The 23,672-nt window shown below is 37.5% G+C and overlaps 4 protein-coding genes across 5 annotated transcripts; 1 reads left to right on the plus strand and 3 right to left on the minus strand.

Moving 5' to 3' along the window:
* Window positions 1–413: 413 nt before the first annotated feature.
* LOC18020484 (ubiquitin-conjugating enzyme E2 28) lies at window positions 414–1,179 on the minus strand. Its single transcript, XM_006403220.2, has 4 exons — window positions 1,107–1,179; window positions 894–1,021; window positions 661–768; window positions 414–575 (listed from the first exon to the last, which is right to left on the minus strand). The coding sequence occupies exons 1-4, from the start codon at window positions 1,177–1,179 to the stop codon at window positions 414–416; spliced, it is 471 nt and encodes a 156-aa protein (XP_006403283.2).
* A 3,833-nt stretch (window positions 1,180–5,012) lies between these two features.
* On the minus strand, window positions 5,013–5,672 carry LOC112087476. Its single transcript, XM_024157393.1, has 4 exons — window positions 5,535–5,672; window positions 5,296–5,421; window positions 5,154–5,216; window positions 5,013–5,066 (listed from the first exon to the last, which is right to left on the minus strand). The coding sequence occupies exons 1-4, from the start codon at window positions 5,670–5,672 to the stop codon at window positions 5,013–5,015; spliced, it is 381 nt and encodes a 126-aa protein (XP_024013161.1).
* Window positions 5,673–8,732: 3,060 nt separating this feature from the next.
* LOC112087477 lies at window positions 8,733–10,638 on the plus strand. The gene is made up of 3 exons (XM_024157394.1): window positions 8,733–9,002; window positions 9,110–10,129; window positions 10,345–10,638. Exons 1-3 carry the CDS (start codon window positions 8,733–8,735, stop codon window positions 10,636–10,638), a joined length of 1,584 nt encoding a protein of 527 aa, XP_024013162.1.
* Window positions 10,639–18,436: 7,798 nt separating this feature from the next.
* Window positions 18,437–20,929, minus strand: LOC112087447. Of its 2 annotated transcripts, none has more exons than XR_002900123.1 (2): window positions 20,720–20,929; window positions 18,437–18,568 (listed from the first exon to the last, which is right to left on the minus strand). XR_002900123.1 is itself a non-coding variant. In XM_024157358.1 (2 exons), exon 2 carries the CDS (start codon window positions 19,731–19,733, stop codon window positions 18,750–18,752), a length of 984 nt encoding a protein of 327 aa, XP_024013126.1. In that variant the 5' UTR covers window positions 20,720–20,929; the 3' UTR covers window positions 18,721–18,749. The 2 variants fall into 2 exon arrangements, 1 of the variants encoding a protein (XP_024013126.1); XM_024157358.1 differs by lacking the exon at window positions 18,437–18,568 and adding an exon at window positions 18,721–19,733.
* Between the last annotated feature and the right edge of the window lie 2,743 nt (window positions 20,930–23,672).

Below are 23,672 nucleotides of genomic sequence, written 5' to 3' on the forward strand. Positions count from 1 at the left end.
AAAACGACTAAACATAAGCATATGACTATTGAATCCCTTGTTTACCCTTCTTCTTCTCACTTGATTATTTTTTCCTTCATTGCAGACTTGAATGCTTCAATATCTTCTCTCTTGAATCCTTTGATTAATTCTTTCCCAAGACTTCCTCTTCATTTACTTCGCCTCTTTTCTGTGCAAATCTGTTCCTTCCAACATAAGCCAATTCATAAAAGCATACAAATATAAACTAATTCAACAACCAAATATAAACCATCAATACAACCAAATATAAACTTATAAAAAAACAGAGTTCAAATAAATAAAGTATTCTGCATCCGTAGTAGCACATAGATAGAGTTTCACAAAAAAAACATAGATAGAGTTTAGAGTTCCATAAAAGACGACTTTAAATAAAGATAGATAAACAAAAGCAGTTATTTTTTCAGGCTCCCCCCCAGCGTGCTCGACCGTCCATGCACGAGCAACCGAATCGAACACTGCTTTGTCTTCCCAATAGAGCTTGCAACCGTTTCGTCGTAGTGGTCATCATCGCCAATCTCTGGTGCAGTTAACTTCGCGTGAAGTTCAGTGAGCATCTAATTTCAAAGAATTTTAAAACCAAACTAGTAACAGACAGTAACGATTCATAAACCAATAATTGGAAAACGGTTAAACGATTACTCGGTTGATAGTGTAGATGGGCGAGAAGTACTTGTTCTTCAACATCTTAAGAAAGATGTTTCCATGTTCACCCACGTTTGGGTGGAAGATTTTGGTGTTGAACGAGACCTGCAAAAACATCAGTGTTATTAGGAATCATTTCAGAGTTCTAGAATATAAAACTATAGTTTATCAAGCCCTTACTAAAATAGTAATATGACAAGCATTTCAACAATCGAAAAGCCTAATCATACCTTCGGCGCCCTAAAGGGGTATTCCGGAGGGATGTGCATGGTGAGTTCGAACACACCGTTTTCGTAAGGGGAATCTTTCGGCCCTATTAGCATTGCATTCCAATGATACAAATCCCCATCAACTGGTCCTAATCAGATCGTCAAAAACACATGTTAATAAAAAGAAACTGTTTTCTAAGAATTTCGTAGAACAAAAATACAGAAACGAAATACCTGCACTGAAAAGATCGCTGTTAACTCTCTCGAGTTCCTTCACTTGCCTCATGATCGTGTTCAAAGTAGACATTTTCTGGGATTTTTAGGGATTTTGAAGAACACAAAGATGGAAGTTTTTTTTTTTGTGTGTGGAAGTTGGTTTTTACGAAGGAGGATGAGCCTCCTTTTATAGAGGAGTAGAGGGATTCGGTTTTCAGAGAGGAGAAAGGGTCTGTCAAAGGTCTCTTGTAAATCGGAAATTAGAACAATTGCGTTTTTTCAAAAAGGTAGTTAATTCATTTTTGACTGCACCATTTTCTCTGATTAGTCGTGTCTTAGTCGTGTCTCGTTCAGAAAAATTATCATTGCTTATTTTTGAAATTTCATTTTTGTATAGAAGATAAGTCTTATTAACGTATGTATATAATTCTTGGTTTTAGTATAGAATTCTTGATTTTGTATGAGAACTTCCTAAGTCTTGTTAGTTTCTTGATTGTTTTCGTTAGTATCTTTATTCTATACTATTCATTTTAGTAGGTCTTTATTCATTTTTAGGAATTATTTACTAAATTATGCAAATGAATTATGAACTTTAGATTTTAATGGTTTACGAAGTTATGTAAATGATTTTCTAAGTTTTAATGATTTTCTAAGTTTTGACTGCACCGTTTTTCTCTGAGTAGTCGTGTCTTAGTCGTGTCTGTTCAGAAAAATGATCATTGCTTATTTTTTGAAATTTCATTTTTGTATAGAATATAAGTCTTATTAACGTATGTATAGAATTCTTGGTTTAGTATAGAATATTTGGTTTTGTATTAAGAACTTCCGAAGTCTTGTTAGTTACTTGATTGTTTTTGTTAGTTTTTTGAGCATTTTAGTAGGTAATTATTCATTTTTAGGAATAATTTTCTAAATTTTGCAAATGAATTATGAACTTTTAGGTTTTAATTGTTTACGAAGTTTTGTAAACTATTTTCTAAGTTTTAATGATTTCCCAAGTTTTGTAACACTTATCATATGATCTTTGTAAGTTTTGTAATACTTATCATATGACTAGACTCAGCTAAATGTATTTAGACTCAAATTACTTGATTATAATAGTATCAAGGAAATAGAATACTTGAGCAGTGTCACACTATATATGGTGTGCTTTCCACACTCCTTCGGCTACCTGGTGTAAGACTTGATTCTGCACTATTAAATACAAATACAAATAGAGACATAAAAGCAACGACAAATAATGTTAGTAAAGCTTTCCTTAACAAGGTCTGACCATTCCTAAAACTTAAGTCGGTTCCAAAAACACAAGATCAAGTTCTAGTCATTCCTAAATCCCAAAGCATAAGATAAAAAACCCGAAGGTATTTCATCCATAAGACATCCAAAAAGGTTAAATCCTAAATAGCATAACACAATCCTGGAAGATGTTCCTAAATATGATAAAAGAAATCCTGAAAAGATTCCTCAAAGCTTCGTAGGACAGAATTTTTTCATATATCTCGCATGCAAGCTTTGTTCTGATGTCATGTGCATTGGCATCCTCAAGCTTCGTCGTGTCTCGAATGCCCATAGAATGGCATTCGAATCTTCAAGATAAACAGAGCTGAGTTTGCAGGAAGATTCGTCTTCTGGATGTTGTTACTGGATAACTCTTTAATGCTATAAGGACACATATCCTCATCCGTCAGTGTTCTACTTGCAGTAACACTCAGTAGAACAGGAATCATCTCTGCCCCAAAAGTATCAGTTTTTTTTCAATCAATAAAAGAAAAACAGAATCATAAGGGAAAAATATATTGATACTACGTAGGTAGTGTTTTTCATACCAGCGAATTCCTTCACATCGTTCATGATGACATCGATGTTGTCAGAAGGGAGGCCAGACCTTACAACAGTGATCTGTCTGGACTTAAAGTCGATGACCATCCTAATCCAGTGGTCGCTCTTCTATGCGAGGCTGTAAACTACATCCACATCTGTTCCCCATATTTTTCCTGGCGGTTTTTTCCCCATAGTAACCGCCAACACATCATCGGAGAAACATTTAGAAACTTTCTTAGGCGTTTTAAAGCTGGAGTAGCATACTGAGAGTTTTCCAAAGAATTGAGGGTTGACGAATGTAGCTAATAGGAGATGATTGTTGTGGAAGTGTGCTGCATGGGTGTCCCTTCTCCTTGCAAACATCAACATCGTGGCTGATATGTGCTGCAAAAGAAAACAAGTTAGGAAATGAATTTAGGAACCTCTTCCTAAAACAGTTGCAACTATTCATAAAATTTCAGAAACAATTTTTTACATCGTTTAGAATGACTTCTTAAACGCAGAAATACCTCATAATTCAGAGGCTTCTCCGGATCCTCTAACTTATTGAACCAGAGAGGCTTTACTAAATGTGAGTAATCTGAAATCTGCATTTGTCACAATAGAAAATAGTAAGCAAGAAACAATATGAGATAACAAATATTATATAACAACTGTACTTACCGTTCTGTCTTCCTCTTCCAATCGTCCAAGGAAGTTAGTCTCCTCAAATCAGGTGTCAGGAATGGATCAATAACCACATTAACCTTAGGCGTTACAATTAAGGCTGGTTGTTTTGGTTCCCGGAATGGAGTCTTGTTTGCCTGACTAGGAACGGGTATGTGTTTGCTCCTTGTCAAGAAAGCCTCGTCCTGCTGAGATTCTTTGTCAGTAGCTCTTTGGTTCTTTATAGATCTCTTCTTCGCCTTTCCTCCATCATCACCAACCACTTTCCTTTTCGCAGGAGCAGCAACAGTAGAATCAGTCTTATTTGATTCAGCGACCTGGTTGTCCTGCAAGTTAAATATTTGTGTAGAAACATTGAGATACCTGTTTTGGGAATGGTTTCCCGAATAACGTAACAATCTTCCTAAATCTTAAAACATGTTTAAGTTTATGCAAAACAAAATACATTTTCTCTCTGAATCCATTCACCGTTCTCCCACTCCATTCCACGCCGAAGAGCCTTTATTGGAATCTGGTGAATTTCTTCAAACTTAGACATCTTGACCCCGTATATGTTGTCAGTCTTGACAACTACCACATTTCCTGGCCACCATCCATCATTGAAAAATGTATCCACTTCTCGCAGAAGATCCATCAATTTTGCATTATTTCCCAATGCCGGTTGTTTAGGACGAACTAGATTTTTCTTCACACACTCCAAAAGTTTCTTCTGTTTTGTCATTTTATCAGCGTAAAGGTGTGAATACTCAACAGTGTAGTCATCGTCCTTTGTATTAATCAATGTCCCTTCAAACCACCCACCATCTTGAGATTTAATCTCTACTTGAGCGCCTATTTCAATGGGATGAAGCTCAAGATCTGTTCTATCATGCAAGAGTTTCATTCAATCAAGGAAATCAACAGTCAATGCAAGCAAATATAGGTAGTGTTTGCACGGTTTAAGAGAAATGCTTGGTTTTTTTAGATATGTTTTACTAAATAACTTATATGTATTTCTAGTAAAGAGCTTACCTTATCTTTGTCTTCATCTTTGTTTTCAGGCGACACATGTGTTGGTTCTTCATCTTTGTTTTCAGGACAATCATAGAACTTTTCTTCTTCGTCCTAAAACACAAATCACATAATAAGCATTAGCTTTTAATGAACCATTACCATACGTTTAGTTATACATGTCTAAATTTATCATTTAAAACGAAACCAAACGAAACCATCAGTATTGATATTTGACCCATTACTTATGAATCCTTATGTCCTCAATTTTGAATTCGTGTATTTTTTGAGTTTTATGGATGAGGACAGACGCTTTATTTTCCCTAAGATTTATTAAAGTCACAGCTCCTCTTCTCGGGTTCCCTCTGTAAAAGACATCTACTTCTTGGTTTACAGCTGAATCCTCCAATCTCAATAAATTATCCCTTGGGCTACTATCTTCAGGGGTCAGCTGAACTGTTTCCCAAGAAGATGGAATCTGGCTAAAAAGTATGAGCTAGCCTGCAAAATCAGGAAACTAAACCCCTAAACTCTAAACTCCTAACATTTTCATGGAATTTGTGTCACAAGATTAGAACGGTTTTATACCTGCGCTACGTTGACACTGGCATCTGCACAGGAAGGTATCTGATTCTCTTTTTCTTTTGACATCTGCAAAAAATAATGTTTTTTTAGGAACCGTTTGTTTTTACAGTTTATGAAAGACAAAGCATGAACCAGAAATGAATACCAAATCTGAGACCTGAGGAGCTTGATCTTTGTTGAGAAGTCGATTAGCATACTGAATCTGAGAGTTGATGACTTTTTCAATATCCAAATCTTTATCCTTAATCTGCAACCCACCATCTGCGATTATCTGCAAAACATTTCATTGCAATTTCCAATCAGTATAGATTTGAAACACATTCGGAAAGCCTTCCTGGATTATTACAAAGAGTTTAAAGGAATACAAGAAGGTCATAACATTACCACCTCATTGGGTTTGGGTCCAGGCTTGCCAGAAGAAGAGATGTCATCATCAACAATCATTTTTTCTTTTTCCACAGCAGCAACATCATCGACGTCAGGCTCAGTCACTGAATCCAAACAAGATTTGTCTTGAGCCATAAGATCTACATTATCCTGAAGAAACAAAACTTATATATTTTTTATGGGGACCTTTTGGCATAGATAGATGTTTTAGCAACACTTTTCTGAAAATGTTAATTACCTTAGAGTTTTGATCATTGTCCAAAATTGGTTTTGTGCATGTAGTAGATGGGTTTGGAGTCTCGACGGCAGACTGGGTTTGAGTCTCACTGACAATTAGTGTTGGAGTCTCACTGACAATTAGTGTTGGAGTCTCGCTGATATTTTGTGTTGGAGTCTCCGGGACCTTTTCCATGTGCAAATATTCATGTATTTTCAGGAAACGTTTCATACAACATCTTATCATCATCATCATCATCATCATCATCATCATCATCATCATCATCATCATCATCATCATCATAATCATCATCATAATATACATTATGTACAAGTCAGCAATTTTACCTCAACATCATCACCGTAGTTTTGTGTGTCATATTGCGTCTGCGTTTTGTCAACATCTTCTGTGCTCTGCTGCTGATATTTTAGAGTAACAAAATAGTTATTTTTTACTTGAAAATAGAATGATGCTTTTTTTAAGTAGGACAAGTCATATAGTTTACTTATCACTGAAAAAAGTTTCCTAAGGGGTTGGATTGGGAAGCTAAAATTCATCATCGCGCAACTGCAAAATTCTTAAAATATCAGTATCAATCTCTCCTAAAATATTTTAGGAATGTATTCCTAAATTATAAGTATACCTTCATAACTTAAGGATAGTAATGCCTTCCTAATTTACGGAGAAGGCATATAGATTACCTCTTCGGGATCTTCAGGAGTTGGACTGGGAATACATTGTTCTCGAGGGGTTTGAATTGGGGGCGGAACTTCATCACTACGCAGCTGCAAACATTTTCAAATACCATTTAAACAATTTAAGGAAGCTCTAGAATGTTTTTAAGAACAATTTCCTGAATTATAAAAACGCATTACCTCTTCATTGGAACGGTCTGGTTGAGCAGCATCTCTGCTAGGAGACTTACTACCGAAAGTGTTCTGTTGCTCACCATCTGTCTTAGACTGCAAGAACAAATAGAGACATATCAAATATCACTTGAACAAATCCAATCTAAACTCAAAACAAGAATAATATAAGACCAAAAAAAAAACTATCTTACTTGTTTGATCCCCATCTTTTCCTCTATATTGGACAAGCGGATATTAATATCACTTAGTCCAACTTTAACCATATTGTAAAGGAGGTCCAACTTTGTCTTCAACGACTCATCAGTTGATCCATCTCCAGCTCCAGCTCTAGCTCCAGCATTAGAGGGACCGGCTCTTGCAACCACTCCAAACCGGTGGGGTTGTTGTGCAATTTGATCTATGGCTTCCAAGATGTCAATGGTTCCGGTCTCCCAGTCCTCAATCTTCATTTTGTAACCCTTTCTTATAATTTCAGCAAGGGTATTTAGGTCTTCACCAGGTTGGTCTTCCAAAAACACTTTGTCTTCAGGATCACTTGGAATAGAAGGTAAGACACAGACTACTCTAAGCTGCACAGCATAAGTAAAAAAAATTATCAATTCAGGAAGATAATCCTAAACAAAGCACAACATTCTGAGAACCAAAGGTTTGAAAACTAACGTCGCGAAAACCTTCGATGGCCACAACTTGAGAAGTTGTAGGATTCGTCAAACGAAGGTATTTCTCACAAAGAAAAGCTGTTGGTGCCTCCAGACTGTTGATTGAGCTGAACGCATGCTGAAGCTGCGGTACTGACTCCAACATCCACAGATTCAATGCTATTGGGAAATCGTGAATATCATACTTTGATTTCCTTAGCCGTGTTGGAACAAGCTTTTTAACCGAGTTTAGCAGAATAATATAGGAGTCCCTCCCCCACGGATAACTCATCAGTGTCTCCAAATTCTGTGCTATCTTGAGGAATTTCTTTGGAAAAGGCTATCCATGATACCTCGGAATTACTAAGGACTCAATGAGAATCAGCATTGCCAGACAGAACCTCTCATCCTTGTTCTCTTCTGTCTCGTCAGTATTGCTTAACACATTTAAGAGGTCCGAAGGAGTGTGACCATTCTCTACATCACCCCAGTCATATTCTAGCTCTTCTTCCTCTTCTTCCTTCTCTTCTTCGTCCTCTTCTTCGTTCTCTTCTAATTCAGAGCACTTCATTCCCGTAACCATATGAAATTCTCTAATAGAGAATCTCATTGGTTGTGCTCCGAAGTGGAACCAGAGCTCATTCTCTTTGACTGTTTTGATAGATCGAGTAAGCAACAAATGGACCATTTTACCAGACATCATAATAGAATCTCTTAAAGCCAGTTTCAAGATAGGTCCCAGGAAGGTGTTCCTAACTCTATGAAACTCTTCGACGCTAAGCTCGCTCTTGACTTTTTCGATTGTCTTGAAAGATGCAAATTGATTTACAACTGGCCCTGGTTCTTGATTTGGCTCCTCCTCTATCTTGAAATGAAGTTTAGTGATGGTAATTGTTTGAAGAGGTGAAAAATAATCTATTGGGAATCCTTCCTGAAATTCTAAAAACACATATTCAAATTTCAGACAAACACAAACACAAGAATGAAAACAATGCATGAATCAAACACTAAAAAAAAAACAAAAATGAACAAACTTGATTAGATACATAATACCACACAATCACAATGCCTTCGGGTTTAGGAAGGCCTTCAGGTTTATGAAACACAAATCAGAGGAGAATTGCCCACAAAAAAAAATTGTTTAGAGAACTATAATATAGAATACTTTCTGAAATAGGTAACATCTATTTCAAAGATATTTTTTGACTCTCCCTTTTAGCTTAGGACTCTCTAAACCATTTAGAGTCTTTCGTTTCAAAAGTGGGGCTTTTTGGCTGGGTATTTTCCTCTTAAGTTTTAAAAGGTTTTGGCGGATATAACATGATTTTGGGTGAATCTTTAGGAAATCTTCTTGTTTTTTGAGGGTTTTGAGTCTTTTGTAGTGCTGTTGATAAGCGCCGCCTTGGCAGACTAAGAACCCTAAAAGCAAAAGGAGAAATCTGGTGTGCTCTCATTGAAAAAAATCGAAGCTATGGCAAATATAGACATGACTTTCAATGCTCTTTCTATTGAAGAAGAAGAAGATGTGCCTTTCATGTTGCCTGATCTTCCGCAATTCTCCTCGAGTGAAAGAAACAAGATGAGTATTATGGGCAGAACCCTTAATCCGGAGTGTCAAAACATGACAGACTTGATCCTCGATATGCTTAGGAAGTGGCAAGTCTACGATCGTGTGAGAGGAGTGGCGCTGTCGAAGGAGAGGTTTCAGTTTATTTTCAAATATGAACACGATTTGGAAGAGGTGATGAAGAAAAGAGTGTGGACTTTTAATGAATTGTCGATCGTGATCGATCGGTGGGTCGAAAATCCGCTGGAAGATTACCTTCAATTTATGTCAGTGTGGACCAGATCCGCAATATACCGGTTAACTACTACTACTACACTGAAGCTTCAATCTTTGCGCTTGGTGACATCATTGGGAAGGTGGTGGAGATAGCTTTCGATCTAGATAAGCCACAGAGTAAGGAGTACGTGCGCGTCAAGGTTAACTTTGATGTATCTCAACCGGTTAGGCGCTCAAAGGTCGTTAATCTGCCTAAAGGAGGTTCGACGACAGTATGGTATGACTTTGAACGTATACAGAAACAGTGCTATTTATGTCAAAGACTGACTCATGAGAAGGACAAATGTCTGTTGGTGATTAAAATGCGTAAGGACAAGGCCACTGCAAGAAGACAAAATATCCTCAATGCAAAAAGGAATCTGGAACCAGTGCTGAAAGAGTCAGATCCCCTGTTTGATGAATTAACTGAAGATCAAGTGGGACCTGACCCACATACGGGAAGATTGCGAATTGCACCAGAGGTTATGCAAGAGATTAGGCTGTATTTGGTGGCTGCGGAAGGTCCAGAACGCAGACTCAAGGACGAACGTGTGAAAAAATCCATTCTTGATCTCAAGGATGATTGGAAGGGGCAGCATTCGATGCTATGCTTGGAGGCCCCGCATGTACTCACTAAGGAGCTTGATAAAGGAAAAGGCCCGACGTATGAGATGGGTGGAGAAGAAGGCACACAGATTGCAAAAGACACAGAGAATGGAGGAGAAAAGTTAATGTTAGCTGTTATCCAGGCTGCTAAACCTGTTCGATATGAAATGTCCCCCGTGATCCATTCCTCTGAAAGAGATGCAGCAAACTTTACATCAGAAAACTCAGGCTACCGGTCGGTGTCGAATGGCTTTTCTGTTGGGAGTTCGGAGGCCAGTTCGTCTGGTACCTCTGCAAAGAAAAGAGTTGTTAGGAAGAGAGCAAGTACAAGCCGTAAGAAGAAAGACACAGAGGTGAAAGGAAACACGGAGAGAGTAGAAGGGGTTGGAAAAACAGTTGGTGTGTCGCCTAAGAGAAAAGCAGATGGGGGTGAGAGAGAGGTTTCATAAATCGCACGGCGTAACAAACTTGAGGAGGTCCCAAATGAGGGACTGCCGCGACCCCAATGAGCATTCTGAGCTGGAATTGTCAGGGCTTGGACCGGGCACAAGACCTGACAATTCCCCGTCTCAGGGAGATGCGTGAGAAACATTTTCCTGATCTGTTATTTCTCATGGAAACAAAAAGATGTAGAAATGGGTTGGTGTATATGCAGGAATGGCTGGGATATGGTAAAGTCTACACGGTGGAGCCTATAGGATGGAGTGGTGGTTTAGAAGTTTTTTCAAAAAATAATGTAGCAGTAGAGGTGAAGTCTGCAGACAGAAACCTTATTGATTGTTTTCTTCGGTTCGGGGCATTTGAGTTCTTCGTGTGTTGCATAATGGGGAGAAACTGGGTGGACCTAAGCGAAGTGAGAGCTTCTTACAAGCATTTGCAGAGATGCTACACACCTGTGAGATGGATGAGCTCCTTAGCGCGGGTGATGGGTTTACCTGGTCGGGAGTGAGACATAAACACTGGATCCAAAGCAAACTTGATCGATGTTTTGGAAATAAGGCATGGAAGCAAGAGTTTCCTCAGGCCAATCAAGTCTTCTTAGACAATTGGGTTCTCATCATAAGCATGTGCTAGTTAACCTTATGAATAGACAGAATAATAACCGAGGCTCATTCCGGTTTGATAGAAAGTTCATAGGCAAACCTTTGGTCAAGGAAGCAATACGTTCAGCGTGGCTGGGAACACACCAAGCAGTACCTCTGAGCCTAATGGAGAGACTTGGTCAATGTCGAAAGTCTCTTAGCAAATGGAAGCGTGAGAACCAGAGCAACTCCATGGACCGTATACTGAAGCTGTGACGTGATTTAGAGATAGAGGACTCGTCCTTATGCCCCCGTTTTGAATATATGAAGGAGCTAAAGCTGGAAATAGCAAAGGCTTATCAAGAGGAGGAGCTGTTTTGGAAACAGAAGAGCAGAGACAGATGGTTGCGAGGTGGAGACCGTAACAGTAAATTCTTTCACGCCTCGGTAAAAACTCAAAGGATGAGGAATCAAATTGACTTTCTGATAGATCACAATGGTTGTAAAGTTACATCGGTTGGCTCTATGGGGGAGGTAGCGAGCAACTATTTCAGAACTCTGTTTAAATCTTCAAGAAGTGGGAACCTTGGTAACTTCTTTCAGGGGTTTCAGGCACGCGTAACACCGGAAATAAATACAGCAATGGTGAAGGAGGTCACGGCGAGAAATGTGAAAGAAGCAGCCTTTTCAATTAACCCATTGAGTGCCCCAGGGGTGGATGGAATGAATGGTATGTTTTTTCAGCAATACTGGGACATTCTTGGACCGCAAGTTACAGCGGAGGTGCAGAAGTTTTTGAAACCGGTGAATTTTCTAAGGAATGGAACTACACACAGATCTGTCTGATCCCTAAAGTATCCAAGCCTACTAAGATGACAGACCTGAGACCGATTAGTCTGTGTTCAGTGATCTACAAGATTGTTTCAAAAATACTAGTGAAAACAATGCAGCCATGGCTCCAAGACATTGTTTCGCCAACACATTCGGATTTTGTCTCTGATCGACTGATATCGGACAACATCATTATTGCTCATGAGGCAGTTCATGCTTTGCGTACTCATCCTCAAATTGCTTGTGAAGATATGGCCATTAAGACATACATGTCTAAGGCATATGACCGAATTGAATGGGACTACTTACAAGCTCTTCTCTCTGCTTTAGGTTTTAACTCTCAGGTTACCTCTTGGATTATGTACTGTGTGAGCTCTGTAACCTATACAGTGTTGATTAATGGGGAGGCCCAAGGTATGATCAGACCTGAGAGAGGGTTAAGACAGGGGGATCTCTCTCCTTTTTTGTTAGATCTATGCACTGAGGGGTTTACCTTTCTGATGAATAATGCTGAGAGCAATAATCGACTAAGAGGGATATACTTTTCTGAGCATGGCCCAAGAGTCCACCATCTACTGTTTGCGGATGACTGTTTGATCATGTGCAAGGCTGATGAAGATCAATGTGAAACCGTGTTTGATGTGCTCAAAGAGTTTAAAAGAGTATCAGGTCAGATGATTAACTTTAATAAGTCATCGATCATGTTTGGAGATAAAGTATCTTTAGACCTTCGGAAATGGATCCAGGACAAGTTGAACATCACTAATGAAGGAGGAGCAGGGAAATACTTAGGACTTCCTGAGTGTTTCAGTGGTTCTAACGTGGAGATGCTACAATATATCCAAGACAATATGACATCTCGATTTCATGGTTGGTATGGTCGGTTTCCATCTATGGGAGGGAAGGAAGTTTTGCTTAAGTCGGTGGCAATGGCTATGCCTGTTTTTGCCATGTCGGTATTTAAACTCCCTAAAACCACTTGTCATAAGCTAACTAGTGCTATGTCTAATTTCTGGTGGAATGCACAAGAAGGAAAAAGGAAGATGCATTGGGTCTCATGGGAAAATCTGTGTCTGGATAAAGAACTTGGTGGATTGGGGTTCAGGGATATTGAGATGTTTAACCAAGCCTTGCTCGCAAAACAAGCTTGGAGACTGCTAATGCTACCGGAAAGCCTATGCTCTAGAGTACTGAAAAGCCGATACTACCCAAACTCAAACATTCTTGAAGCTACTTTGGGAAGTAGACCATCGTTTGCTTGGAGGAGCATATTACATGGTAGAGAACTCCTTGTAAAAGGCCTGAAAAAGTCGGTTGGTAATGGTGAATCTATACATGTGTGGTTAGACAACTGGGTCTTTGATGAACAGCCGCGTTCCCCGTTTAGAAGAGAGCTGATTTGGGATTTGAATCTCAACGCAAGTGACCTAATCAACCCCCAAAATAACACGTGGGAATAGAGGCAAAGTGGAAGAGGTCATTGTTCCAGGGAACGTTGAAAGGGTGATCTCACAAAAACCAGCCTGGAGACAGAAGGATAGCTTTGAGTGGGCTTATAACAAAAATGGTGCGTACTTGGTATGATCAGGATACTGGCTTGGGAGGAAGCTGAACCCGTCTGACGCTATGAAAGAGGCTATGATACAACCATCTCTAGGCCCATTGCGCAGACAAGTGTGGGATATACAAACTACTCCAAAGATTCGTCTGTTTATGTGGAAAGCACTGAATGATTCAATAAATGTGGCAGATGGTTTAATGACTAGAGGCATGAAAACAGACTTGGTGTGTCAACGATGTGGAATGGAAGGAGAATCTATTAACCATGTTCTATTTACCTGCATGGTAGCAAGGCTAGTGTGGGCACAATCAAATTTTCCTTTTCCCAGCTCTGGTTTTGACACGGAGTCAGTGTATGTCAACTTTTCCTATCTCTTTTGATGTGCCAAAAACAAAGAGATTCCGGAGGAAGTGCGTCGTAGCTTCCCTTGGATTCTGTGGCAAATTTGGAAGAACCGTAACACCTTCTTATTTGAAGCGAGATCCTTCTCTGTAGAGGAAACATCAGGCAAAATACTTGAAGACTCTACTCATTGGTTTACACTGCAAAAGGAGAATGATGGTTTAGGAATGGAGAGTGACGGAACTCGGAAACCTGTGACGAGATGGAGGCCTCCTGACCCTGGCTTCTAAAATGTAACATTAGTGTCAAATGGAGTAAGGAGGAGCGTAAGTGTGGAGCGGCATGGATTGTGAGGAACCAGTCTGGTAGTGTTTTGCTTCATAGTCGCAGAACCTTTAGCAATATAACTAGCCTGTCGGATGCAAAACTAAAAGTTCACCTATGGGCGATTGAGAGCATGCGTATCCATCACTTGAAGCGGATTATTATTGCCACGAAATCAGTAGAGTTAGTGGATGCAGTAGAAAGGCCACAAGCGTGGCCAGCTCTGCGTGGTCAATCTGGAGATCTGATGGAGGCCCTGTGGAATTTATCGGACTGGAGACTGGAAAAATAAACCCACAAGACCAATATATGTGTCTTCTTAATTGCAAAAAGTGTTATAGTGGAGAAGAGGTTTCAGTCCTATGTGGCATCAGGGGGACCAGTGTGGCTTGAGGATGTAATTCGTGCGGAGGCCCCTACTTAAGCCTCGATTTTTCAATTGTTTTCTGTGTTGATTCCAATTGTTCTGTTTTAAGAGCTAAAACAATGTTCTGCTCTCTTTCTTTATGGAATAATATTAAGTGTTCAAAAAAAAAGAATACTTTCTGAAATATAAAATTTAATTATTGCCAAATTTTATTCTAACCACTTCAATAAATACCAATGCAAAACCTCGCGTGAAAAAAATGTTAGACCAGTCTATATAAAACACTCTTAACAAAGTTGCCTGTTTGATCGGATCAACCCTAATTCTAACATTTTCTTTCAAATATCTAAAATTTATAGGGACACTAATGAAAATAGACCATAATTTTTCTGAGTTAATCTAACTTAACTAGAAATCAAATCAACTTAACCCAGTTTCTTTTTTTATCAAGGATGATATACAATATAGTTGAATTATTTTTGAATTTAAACAAAACTTTGTTCCGACCAAAACATGTAGTCTTATAATTTTTTTTTTTGCTAGACAAATAATCTAGTAATCTAATATTTTGTGTTAATGTTATTGTTGCGTCAACATCTGGAACTTTAATATTAAATCCGCATAATTATCTGGTTTACAAAAATATATATATATTAAGGGAAAAACTCTTATCTTATTGTTTCCATAAGCAGTGTATATATACATTACATAACTAATGTATCAGAAACCCTAATGGGCCATGAGACATTAACCTGATGGTTAATGGGCCGGTTACTAGAAGTCCATTTGTTTATAACACTCCCCCTTGGACAAGGTAACCGTGCCTGTCACAAAACCAGGATCTCTATAATGCGCTGGGGAACGTTGCCTCATTAAAACCTTACCAGGAAAACCCAGTGGGAAAAACCATGGTGAAAGAAAAAGAGTACAACACGCATTACTCCCCCTGGTTTAGGCATCACTGTAGATCTCTAAGTCTACGCATTCCTATCTGATGAATGAGCTTCCGGAGTGTAGAAGTCGGTAATGATTTAGTGAATAGATCGGCTGAATTTTCGCTTGATCGGACTTGCTGAACCTTGACCTGACCATCCTTCTGTAGCTCATGAGTGAAGAAGAATTTGGGCAGAATATGCTTCGTCCGGTCACCTTTGATGTAGCCGTCCTTGAGTTGAGCGATACAAGCTGCATTGTCTTCATACATCACCGTAGGCTCCTTATCTTCGTCCATACCACAATCTGATCGGATATGCTGAGTCATGGACCGCAACCAAACACACTCTCTATTCGTGAATGGCCAAGATTTCCGCATGGTTGGATGAGGTAGCGGCAATAGTCTGCTTCATGGATCTCCAAGATATGGCTGTTCCTCCATGCGTGAAAACATAACCGGTTTGAGACCGGGCACAGTGCGGATCTGACAAATATCCTGCATCAGCAAAACCAACTAGACCATCCTTGTTATGGTTAGAATAAAATAATCCCAAGTCCTTAGTACCTTGAAGGTATCTAAGGATGTGCTTAATACCGTTCCAGTGCCTTTGAGTTGGACACGAACTAAAGCGAGCTAAGAGGCTCACGGCAAAGCAGATGTCTGGTCTAGTGTGACTAGCCAAGTACATTAATGCTCCTATGGCACTGAGGTATGGCATTTCAGGACCGATGATTTCTTCATCGTCCTTCTTTGGACCGAATGGATCACTATCCAATCCAAGGCTCCTCACAACCATTGGGCTGGTTAATGGGTGGGCCTGGTCCATATTGAATCTCTTGAGTACCTTTTCAGTGTATGCCAATTGATGCACAAGGATTCCGTCATTGACGTACTCAAGTTGTAATCCCAAACAGAATTTAGTTTTGCCTAGGTCTTTCATTTCAAACTCTGCTTTTAAGCATTCAACTGTTTGGGCGATTTCACCAGATGTTCCGAGGATGTTCAAGTCATCCACGTATACTGCTATGATTACAAATCCTTTGTTTTGATATTTTCTGATGAAGATGCATGGACTGATCGGATCGTTTTCGTAGCCTTCTCTGATGAGATATTCGCTTAACCGGTTATACCACATACGTCCGCTTTGTTTCAGTCCATATAAGGATTTTTTCAGCCTAATGCAGTGTTTATCACGAGATGCATGCTTATCTTTGAGCTCAATACCATCTGGTAATCTCATATAGATTTCACTGTCCAGTGGTCCATAAAGATATGCGGTTACAACATCCATTAACCGCAAATCTAAGTTTTCTCTTATCGCCAGACTTATGAGGAATCGAAATGTAGTTGCATCCACCACTGGAGAATAAGTCTCCTCATAATCGATTCCGGGTCTCTGTGAGAATCCTTGTGCTACAAGGCGTGCCTTGTATCTAACGACTTCGCCGAGTTCGTTTCTTTTACGCACAAAGACCCATTTGTTTCCCACTGGTTTAACATCGAATGGTGTCCTTAAGATCGGACCAAACACATTTCGTTTCTTTAAACTATTCAACTCCACGTTTATGGCTTCTTTCCATTTCAGCCAATCTGATCTACGAGTGCACTCAATTATAGACGTGGGTTCTAGATCCTCTTGCGTGTGCGCAATCTCAAGTGCTACCTTGTATGCAAAAGTTTCATTGATGTCGACATCTTTTCTGTTCCATAGAGAACCGAATATGATATAATTGATTGAGATCTCATTATTATCAATCCCTTCAGAACCTTGAGTTTTGGCGTCCCAAACCTCTTGAGATGGTTCGATAGGGTAAGTATCAGCTGAGGCTGTATCCGTGTTCTCTTGAATCCCGGTTTCAATCATTGCACCTTTCTTTGATTTCCGGGGATTCTTATCTTTGGAACCTGGTGGTCTGCCATGTTTCTTACGTGCGTCAGACTCTGTAGCAACTTGACTTTTCCCTGAGGGGACATCTATTCGTACTGGTGCATTACAAGCTGGTATGTACGATTTGGTAACTTTGTTCGGGTCAGCAAAGGAATCTGGCAATTGATTAGCTAGCTTTTGTAAATGTATAATTCTTTGGACCTCTGAATCACATTCTAGAGTCCGAGGATCTTGCCATTGTGTGGATGTTTGATTCCATGAAAGTTCTTTTACCAGCTTGTCTGTCTCACCACCTAATCTAGGATATACCGATTCATCAAATCGGCAATCTGCATATCTGGCTTTAAACAGATCTCCTGTAGTTGGCTTGAGATATTTTATGATGGTGGGAGAATCAAAACCAACATATATTCCCATCCTCCTTTGAGGTCCCATTTTAGTCCTCTGTGGTGGTGCAATGGGTACATAGACTGAACACCCAAATGTTTTAATATGGGAGACGTCTGGCTCATGACCCGTTAGCAATTGGGATGGTGAATATTTGTGCTCACTAGATGGTCGTATGCGTATTAGTTCAGCGGCATGTAAGACTGCGTGTCCCCAAGCTGAGACCGGGAGTTGTGACCTCATGAGTAATGGTCTAGCAACCCATTGAATTCGTTTAATGAAGGATTCAGCTAATCCATTTTGTGTATGGACATGTGGAACGGGATGTTCAACACTTACCCCCATGGACATACAATATTCATTAAACGCTTGGGAAGTGAATTCACCAGCATTATCAAGACGTATAGTCTTTAATGGGAAGTCTGGAAAATGGGCTCGTAATCTGATGATTTGGGCCAATAACCTAGCAAAAGCCTGGTTCCTAGAAGAGAGCAGACAGACATGCGACCAGCGGGTCGATGCGTCAATGAGGACCATGAAATATCTGAATGTCCCACAAGGTGGGTGAATTGGTCCACATATGTCTCCTTGGATTCTTTCCAGAAAGTTCAAGGTCTCTTTAGACACTTTGACTGGTGAAGGTCGGGTAATCAGTTTCCCTTGTGAGCAAGCTGTGCACTTGAGGTGCTGAGGGAAAATACCATTTGGTTTAAGGCTGTCCCCTTTAGAATTCTGGACTAATTTACGCATCATGTTCGCACCGGGATGACCCAGGCGATCATGCCAAATAGTGTAATCTAAAAACCGTGCTTTGATAGCAGCATTAGCCTCAATCATACTGACTTTAGCATGGTAAATGCCAGTAGATACGGCGGGTATAGTTTCAAAAACTTGTTTATGGCCATTTATCATTTTAGTGATAATTAAAAACTCTTTGTTCCCTTCATCCTGAGTTTCGATATGGAAACCATTCAATCTTATGTCTTTGAAACTCAATAGGTTTCTCTTAGAACTGGGTGAGTATAAGGCATCAAAGATGTCTAGATATGTGACATTTGATAACAACACATTAGCTTGGCCATGGCCCTCTATTAGGCTCGAACTACCCGCTATAGTGCTAATGTTTGCGGTTTTGATTACTAAATTTATGAAGTAATTCTTGTCTTTTAGAATGGTGTGGCTCGATCCACTATCCACAATGATATCCATATTGTCTTGCATATCTTCATTAAACAAGAATTATAATTCAATAACATGCAAAAATGAGATGTAAATAAAACATTACTCCATAAATTAAAATGTAAAAGCAAAAGGTCTTAAAAATCCAAAGTAAAGACAATAAATCCCAAAAACAAAAGATAAAGGTTTAAGGAGTAATGAAAAACAAATTCAGATTTTTTGAGATCAATCAAGGAGGTCGGAGAGCTCATAATCCATGCCATCAATCTTATCATCCTTTGAGTCATCTTCATTGACTTGATGAACCAGGTTAGCCTCATGATTATCTTTCCCATACTTCTGGTAGAGCTCAGCAAGATATTTGGGAGTACGGCAGTTCTTGACCCAATGATTAGTCATTCCGCATCTTGAGCAAGGAGTTGGTCTAGATGAACTGCCTCTTTGGGTCGGTTTGTTGATACCACGACCCTTACCCCGACCAAAACTGAGGTTAGGTCGGTTATCTTGGTTCGGTCTACCGCGTCCTCTGCCGCGCAGTCCATGTCCATTTCCACGTCCACGTCCACGATCTGAGGATCTGTTACGTTGGACGAAGTTGGACTCTTTTCTGGTTCCTTCTGGCAATGGGGCTGATCCTGGAGGCCGCATGGCACTGTTCCTCAACAGAAGCTGATTGTTCTTCTCAGCAAGCAGTAAGCAAGATATCAAATCCTCATAGGTGCTATGATTCATGGCACGGTATTGTTGTTGGAGAACAACATTGGGAGTGCCAAAAGTAGAGAATGTTTTCTCTAGCATATCCTTATCCGTGACCTCCTCGCCACATAGTTTTATGAGTGCAACTATCCGAAAGAGTTCGGAATTGAATTCTTCGACGGATTTGAAATCTTCGAACCGTAGGTTCTTCCAGTCGAACTTGGCTTGGGGCAGTATTACCGTTTTCTGATGGTCATATCGCTTTTTCAGTGCCACCCAAAGTTCGAGTGGATCCTCAAGAGTGAGGTATTGTTGCTTGAGAGACTCAGCGAGGTGATGGCGGATAATAAATATCGCCGAGTACCGTTCGGTTTGAGTCGCGGTGTTGGGATCTTTGATGCATTCACCCAGACTTTTTGAGTTGAGGTAGATCTTGGTGTCAAGGGCCCATTTGAGGTAGTTATCTCCGGAGACAGTGAGTGCCTCATATTCGACCTTCTGAATGTTTGACATCTGAAACATATAATAATTTATGTTAAATAATCAATAGTATGAGACTATGATCATTGGAATAAGGGATTTAAGGTATTCTTGGGAAAACTTTCCATTTCAGGAAACTTGCTATTTTAGGAAACTTGCTATATAAGGGAACTCTAAAATCGAACCTTAGGGTTTATAACCTAGCCGGTTTACTAGGGTTTCCAAATTTAGCTCTAATAGATAAACATTAGTTTTTTTTTTTTTTTTTTTTTTTTTTTAAGGGTTTAGGGTTTAGGCAATTTAGAGATTGATTTTGGAAACTAATTTGAAATTAACCGATTAAGCTTAAACCGATCGGATTGATCGATTAAACAACAAAACCGGTTAAATTAGATTTAATTATGGAAACCGGTTATTAGGGTTATTAATCGGTTAAGGGATTAAACTAAACGGATTTACTAGGGTTTAATTTTTATTAGGAAAAACCGATCGGTTTAAACTTAAACCATATCGATTTAGGATTAGAATTTATCGGTTTATAAACAGTTTAGGTGGATCGATTGGTTTAGAGTTTAAGGGGTCGATTGGTTTAGGATTTAGGAGCTTGCATGGACCGGTTTTAGGATTTTCAAGGATCGGATCTAAGATAAATAACCGATCGGTTAAGGATTTAAACCGATCGATCTCGGTTTAACGATAGACAAACCAAAACGATTTTAGATCTAGGGTTTTGCAAAGATTTAGGTTTCGGTTGCAAGGAATTTTAGTGTTTGGTTTAGATGATGCTAGGACCGATCGGTATAGGGTTTGAACAAAGCATTAGGGTTTAGGTTTTATATGATAAAGCCGATTAGGAAAAATAAAACCAATTAGGGTTTTGACAAGAAGAAAGAGGATCGGTTTGGTTATGGTTTTAAAAACGAAAAAGACGATGAAGAATCATGAAAAGAACCGATCCATATTAGGGTTTTCAAAAAAAAACCAAAACTTTGATTAGGATCTATAGTTTTAGATAATACCTTTTCGCCAAATGGATTTCTGACCGGCTTATGATCTGGGAGCTAAAGACCACAGATATCTACTGGAAACTCCTGAGAATGATGGCCAGAAGGGAGGACGAACAGCTGTTACAATGGAGGAACCACCACTTGGAAAGAATCACCCGCTAAGGTGGGATAGCGCCGATTGTTTTGAGTCTTGAGGGCGCGTCTGGTGTCGGATTGAGGAGCGGTTTTCACCACTAGATTCTTCTCTTCCAAGGCTTCAAAATGATATGTAGATCGCCTTCTAACTCCTTGTATTTTGAGAGATATGATCGTTTGAAGTTGAGCTTCGTGCTGATAACGTATTAAGGGAAAAACTCTTATCTTATTGTTTCCATAAGCAGTGTATATATACATTACATAACTAATATATCAGAAACCCTAATGGGCTATGAGACATTAACCTGATGGTTAATGAGCCGGTTACTAGTAGTCCATTTGTTTATAACAATATAATGTATATTCATGATTTAGAATAAACTAATATTTTCTGTGTGCAACCGAATCAAGTAACAAACTTTCTAATAAAATGCATAAGAAAAAAGATAATAAATACCTAAGGACAGCAAGAAGGAGTTTGAGAATCTGACAAGATGAGATTTCTCAGTCGTATGCTTATCTTGAGATCACTCTCACATACACAAACAAATAATATTTAATTAGTTAACTTGCCCACACCACGTGTGGACTATATATATCTATCAAGTGTATTTTTATAAATAAATAATTTTAAGAATTTTTTTTTTTTATCTTTGTTCTAAGTTAGACGAATCAAATTTACGAATAAGTTTTTGATTTTAACAAAAGGGTTAAAAAATATTTCTGAAATATATAGATAAGAAATCAAAAAATTCTACTCTATATATCATAATTAACGACATTTCATTAGACATATAGATTTCATTTATTGTTTTTTTTTTACTTTTTCTTAGATTTTTACTAAATTTTAGTTTTATAAAAATCAAAAACCCTATAAACATAAGAAATTGTAAAAACTATAATAATTAGCAATATTCTAACATAAATTTTGTTTTTTTTTTGTTTTGAAACGATATTCTAAATTTTATTCCAATTTTTGTTTTTTTAGTTAGATTTTTTCTAAATCTCGGAAACATGAGAAATTGTAAATTTCTAGTTTTTTGTGTTTATAAAAAACGTTTTTGTCTAATTTTTTCTAAATTTTGGTTTAATATAAATTTAAAATCGGTTTGAATGAAAAAGAAGAAAGAGGTTTAACAATTGTGAAAGTTGTGAGAGAAGTAGTGAAAAGTGGCTTATATCTATTCTATTAAAACAGAAGCACATTTAGTGCTTGCATCCAAACACTCCCAAATTTTTTTTATAATATTTTTATTTTATTTTTATATTTAATTTCCGAAAATTAGTTATTAATTTAGATATTTTTAGATTTCCTAAAATCTAGGTCATCTTTAATTTAAATTTCAAATTATTAATAATTTAATTAAATTTATTTACAAAAATTTGCATTCAATTTAATTTAAATTCAAAAAAATCAAAAAAATTATAATTAAAATTTATTACGAAAATTTAGATAATAATTTTAATACTTTAGAATTTCTTAAATACAGGAAAGATTTAATTTAAAATTTTAAATTTAAATAATATTTTTATAAAAATGCATAGTAAATAAATATTTTATCGTATTTTATCATAAACAATCGGTCTAAAATATCAAATATTTGAGATTAATAAATATTTATATTATACAATAATATGATCGAACTGATTAGAGTTATATATATATATAAGGTCCATGAGTTAATTTATTAAAACATGTAAGATATTAAGATGATTTGAGATAAAACTAACAGGTTAGCCCGTTTATATATATATATATATATATACATTTTGTTTAATAGCACAAATAGTAAATAAATATCTTATCATATTTTTTCATAATCAATTGGTCCAAATATTCCATATTAGTATTTATAGGGTTATACAATTATAATTATAGTCTTATACGGGTTAGTTTGTCAAAATATGTAAGATATTAAAAATGATTTAAGACAACTAAACGGATTGATTAACAAATTCATAGATATATAGATTGTTTATGTGTAAATCTAAATTCACATAATAACAAAGTTTAAAATTAACATTAGATCAACGTATACTTAATTAACGTATACTCTTATTCTACTAATATACAAATTTTACTGTTTAAAATTAAAATATGATAACAATTTTTTAATTTAAAAAAATAAATAACAAAAATAAATTATATTTAAACAAAAAAGATAAATGCAACTTATATTAGAAATAAAAAACTAAAACATTCCCGTGCGGACGCACGGGGTTAAAATCTAGTTTATATTAAAATTTAGTGAACATTTTAGTTAGATTTTTTGATTATTTTGAAAATATTAGAAATGGTAAAAAAATTTTATTTATTTTAGAAAAACGTTTTTGAAGATATTAGAAATGGTAATTTAAAAAAAAAAAAAACGTTTTTATTTTTTTTCCCTAAATTTCGGTTTAATGTTATTTTAAAAACGGTTCGGTTGAGTATGGAATTAAGCATTTAACCATAATAATTTAGACCGATTTGTTTTAAGTTTTTTTGACACGTTATCAGATGAGAACCAATTAAAAAATGACATGTAATTGGAAAATATGGCTAAATGATCTTTTTACGGATGAAACTCATTCTGGAGCTGACACGTAAGCAAAAAGCGGTGAAACTCGTTGTGAGCGCGACACCTAAGCAAATCACTACACAAATAAGTATATAGATAATTTAAAAGTCAAAATTTATTATAATAAAAAAATTAGCACAGCTCGGATATATGTTCTTGTGTCTAAGTTCTAATTAAGGTACAATGCATTAAAATCTTACGGATTTGCTTACTTGTTCATTGATTTTTTAGATATAAGGCATGTTTAATTCGCCGCTACGACTAAGTTA

Source organism: Eutrema salsugineum, unplaced genomic scaffold (assembly GCF_000478725.1).
Source record: "Eutrema salsugineum unplaced genomic scaffold, Eutsalg1_0 scaffold_17, whole genome shotgun sequence".
In the NCBI taxonomy this organism is placed as follows: Eukaryota; Viridiplantae; Streptophyta; class Magnoliopsida; order Brassicales; family Brassicaceae; genus Eutrema; species Eutrema salsugineum.